The sequence below is a fragment of the Cibotium barometz genome, chromosome 41 (assembly GCF_041138505.1).
Source record: "Cibotium barometz isolate CiBa-2024 chromosome 41, ASM4113850v1, whole genome shotgun sequence".
In the NCBI taxonomy this organism is placed as follows: Eukaryota; Viridiplantae; Streptophyta; class Polypodiopsida; order Cyatheales; family Cibotiaceae; genus Cibotium; species Cibotium barometz.
In genome coordinates this window covers 29,758,248-29,762,731 of record NC_141086.1, presented here as the reverse complement: position 1 = coordinate 29,762,731, position 4,484 = coordinate 29,758,248, and the positions used below count along the sequence as shown (strand labels likewise).

Here is a 4,484-nt window from a genome sequence, read left to right as displayed (position 1 = left end):
TTGCCCATCTTGCATGGTTAAGCCAACATCATCCTCGTTCAAACCTTCTAATGATAATGGGGTTGAACCCCATTGACATTAACCTTCCCTGTTGTCTCAGAGGCTGGTGCCTTACGCTCAGGGTAGTCCATATCTCTTATCTTTGATATGCCAAGTTTTGAACACCCTGGCTGCACTCTCCAGACCCCCACATTTCGTATACATATTGATAAGGGCAATCCCTATAATGACATCTGACTGCAATCCTGCATTTCTGATGCTTGCATGGATCTCCTTTGCATCCCCATGCTGGATATAAGCATGGGGATGCAAGTTTTGAACACCCTGGCTGCACTCTCCAGACCCCCACATTTCGTAAACATATTGATAAGGGCAATCCCTATAATGACATCTGACTGCAATCCTGCATTTCTGATGCTTGCATGGATCTCCTTTGCATCCCCATGCTGGATATAAGCAGCCAACATGGTGCTCCATAAGCCCACATTTTGTACATGCTTCTTGTCAAAGACCTTCACTGCGGCCTTGATACTCTCGCACTTGCCATACATACTGATAAGGGAAGTCTGTAATTCTACATCATGCTCAAACCCACTATCAACCATTCTAGCATGGATCCTTTTGCCATCTTCTAGAGCTGCTGGAGAGGAACATGCAGCAAGAATTGTACTGCAGGTGCGCTTATCTGAATATATCCCTTCAGCAAGCATTTGTTGATATAACTGAATGGCTTCCTCTGCATGCCCAACTTGCGCATATGCTGCAATTATGGCAGTCCAAGAGACGGAATCATGGTGAGACATGCTGTTAGATTCTCTTTGAGCATACTCTAGCTGCCCACAATTGCCATACATGGTGATAAGAGCCGTACCCATTGCAACATCCATTTCAAATTCACTGCCATACATGCAAGCATGCATCCACATCATAACCACTTTCGACAACATATCCATGAATGAAATTACCCCTATGATCAGCTGATGTACTGGCGCAAGCTTTCAAAGCACTAACAAAAATGGTATCCTTTGGCTCCATCCCTTCCCGCAGCATTTGCTCAAAAAGATGGAGAGTCTCCTCACCCCTCCCATGCTGAACATACCCTGTAACCATTGCACTCCATGTCACCCGGTCATGTTTTGGTAGCTTTTCAAACACACTCTGTACATCTGCAGGCCTTCCACATCTGGCATACATGCCGATAAGGATACTCCCTACAAATACATCAGTTTCAAACCCACTCTCAGCTACATAGGCATGAGTAAGCTTGCCCTGCCCTAAACTTGCCATATAGGAACATGTTTTCAAAGCACACACAAACGTAATCGCATTGGCTTCATGCCATGTTGTTGCATTTCCTAAAAGAGAAGGAAAACCTGGTGACCATGCCCATGCTGTGCATATCTTGTGATAAGTGCATTCCAAGTCACAGTGTCCGGCTTCTTTCCCGCCTGCTTCATTTGTGTAAAAAGCTGAACAGCAATCTGGTCAAAGTGTTGTTGGGCATATGCTGAAATGATTGCATTCCATGTCACCACATCTCGAGTGGGCAACTTGTCAAACACATCACCTGCTTCCTCAAGTTGTCCACACTTGGCATACATATCAATAAGAGTGTTGCCAACAAATACATCCAGCTCAGAACCACACTTGATTATGTAATCATGAACTAATTTCCGTGATCTAGGTCTGTTAAGCTGGAACACGCTTTCAAGATGCTTACTAGAGTAAATGTGTCTGGCTGTATGCTTTGATGCTGCATTTTCCAAAAGAGACAAAACACATCCAGCCCGAAACCATTCCGAGAATATCCTCCAATCATTGCATTCCAAGTCACCACATCGTGCTTTGGAAGCTTGTCAAAGACACTCCGCCCATCTACGACACTTCCGCATTTTGCATACATGTCAACAAGAGTGTTGCCAATGACAACATCCAGCCCTAAAGTGCTTTTAATAACATGAGCATGAATCACCTTGCCTTGTCTGAGCTCTGTGAGGGTGATACATGCTTTTAGGACGGCCACAAAGGTATGCCCATCTGGTTTCCTCCCCGACTGTTGCATTTGAAAATACAGTTCAATACCTCTATCAGGTTTTCCATGGTTGACATGTGCCGAAATGATTGCACTCCATGTGTAGCAATTGTGTTCCCACAATTTGTTGAAGACTTCATTGGCTTCCAACAAACTACCACACGCATCAAACATGCGGATAAGGTAGCTCCCCACATATGCATTTGACTGCAACCTACCCCTGGTCATAAAGGCATGCACTTCCCTTTCCACCGATGCCCTGTACTGCTTCAAATCACCATGAGCTTCTTTTCAAAGACTTTAACTGGTTGCAGCCATTAACTGGCACATAGTTTATTCATGTATTACAAATGAGCATTCCATGTGTACATATAATGCCATCATATATGGCTTTCCTGAACAATGAGTAGAGCTTTAATCTCCATGTTCATACACTCAATTCTACAGCATTCTGCATTGGCATTCCTTTTATCCTTCTGATGTTTTGGGCTTTCTCTATGTCGAACCATTCATTCAGATTATCATTGCATACATTTAGCCCTATTTTTCAAAGAGTTTCTTTCAGATATCCTGACAATCAGAGTACAAAGAAGTGTCCACCTTTCCGGCATTCATGAGTTCTTGAGCATTCTATCTGTTTTACAACTTGTAGGGAAGACCTCAAGTCAATACAAGCTCCTCACCTTCCTCAGCTATCAGAAAGGTCGAGTGTCGTAAGCCCTTGAGACAAAGGGTTAGCTTCAAGTCACTACAAGCTCCTCTCTATCCTTGGTTATTGGAATAGATGAGTGTCATAGGCCCTTGAAGTGGCAAGAATGGATCAAGTCATTGCAAGCTCCTCTCCTTCCTCAGCTGTCGAGAAGGATGAGTATCACAAGCCCTTGTTGCCATTCTACAGTTCTGAGAGAGAACTACAAGTCTATACAAGCTCCTTGCCACCCCCTTCTCCTGAGGTGAACAAGTGTCATAAGCCCTTGTAATCCTTCTTCTTCCCTAATAGTTTTATTATGGAAGACTACAAGTCCTATAAGCTCCTGGCTCTCTCTTTTCGAGAAATGCATCAGTGTCATAGGCCCCTATAGCCTTCTTTGCTTTGTCTGCCATTATTTTTACCTCCTTTACATCCTTGTCATGCTTTAGAAGTTCTCCAAGCAGCTAAGATATAGCATCATTATAGTATATTTCCTTCATTTTTATACCTGCCTTTCAGAAAGCCTTGATTGTGTATCTATTTGCTCTAATTTTCCTCAAGCATCATCTTGATTTGTATGTCATCTTGCATGTATCCATACATTCCAGATATCATATCGTTTTTCATCCACAAATCAGATAACATTACCTTTGTTTTCCCACTTCACCCAGCCTTCTTTCGACTGCCTGTTGCCGTTGCATGTAGAGCACAAACGCCTGAAACATCTGCATGGTGTTGACGTCCGGACGAAATCCTTGCTGCTCCTGTTGATCACCCATGATTCCCCTTCTACTCTCACCCCAGCTGTTTCACGTCGGGTTCACCAAAGATGTCGTGACGTGGCGTGTCGCTGGGAAAACGCGAGGCTTCTGGCTGTGAGAGTATGTGGTTGAACTTCAAAGGGCACCACATTTATATAAACATCATCACAATAAAACCCATGAGCAAAGAGAGCTCATAATCCCTTAAACACCTTAAACCATAGCCAACAGGCCCACAGAAACCTGTCACCTTCACTATTCACAGGCTTCCTAAAAAGACATAGATGATCATGGTCTTCCTCAGCAACATACTTCCTTTCAAACAACACACAAAGCAGAACCATCATCTATATTCTCTTGTTTGATGAGGACTGGGGGAAGTGTTTCTACAGCTAACTTGGCAGCTGGCGGAGATCCCCTGTTAGAATCATTATTATGAATGAGCTGTTGGATGAATACCTCGAGGCCTTCTGCATCCAAGTAATCTCCTGGGTTCCCAACATAAGTGTCTCCTTAAAAAAAAATACCATCAACATTACCAACAGGCATGTTTTGAGCTTCAAGCACTTCAGAGTCATGTCTGCGAACATGCAGATTATTTCCAGCATCATCATCCCCCTCTGCTGCCTCAGAGGGTGTAAAGTCATGATCTGCTTCACTATGTTCGACTTCATCCTCACCGTCCGAGTAATTATTGAGATCCAGAAGCCCTCCCTGGACAGAGCCATCATACTGCCTGTAAAATTGATCTTGACTATCACCATAATGCTCTTCGGATCTTTCTTGAAGGCGATGGTTCATCCCTTGAAGAGCAAACTATGGATTGCATCAGCCTGAGCATCCGCTCTGCAGCGACACATCGGCCTCCTCCGGCACCAAGACATCTGAAATCAGGCCTAGCATGGCTTCTCTTCTACCACGACGGCCTGCATCCTCCATAGCTGCCGCTATCTGCTGCAGCGCCCAAGACAAAACATACAGGGCTCTCCTCATCAACGAG

The 4,484-nt window shown here is 44.2% G+C and overlaps 1 protein-coding gene across 1 annotated transcript; it reads right to left on the bottom strand.

Annotated features, from left to right (window-relative positions):
* Window positions 1-221: 221 nt before the first annotated feature.
* LOC147614841 (pentatricopeptide repeat-containing protein At2g34400-like) lies at window positions 222-887 on the bottom strand. The gene has a single exon (XM_086779991.1). It carries the CDS (start codon window positions 885-887, stop codon window positions 222-224), a length of 666 nt encoding a protein of 221 aa, XP_086636117.1.
* Between the last annotated feature and the right edge of the window lie 3,597 nt (window positions 888-4,484).

What these genes read in the sequence shown, in the direction of transcription:
- LOC147614841 (XM_086779991.1), bottom strand. Translation starts at nt 887, where the DNA reads ATGGATGTTGCAATGGGTACGGCTCTTATCACCATGTATGGCAATTGT.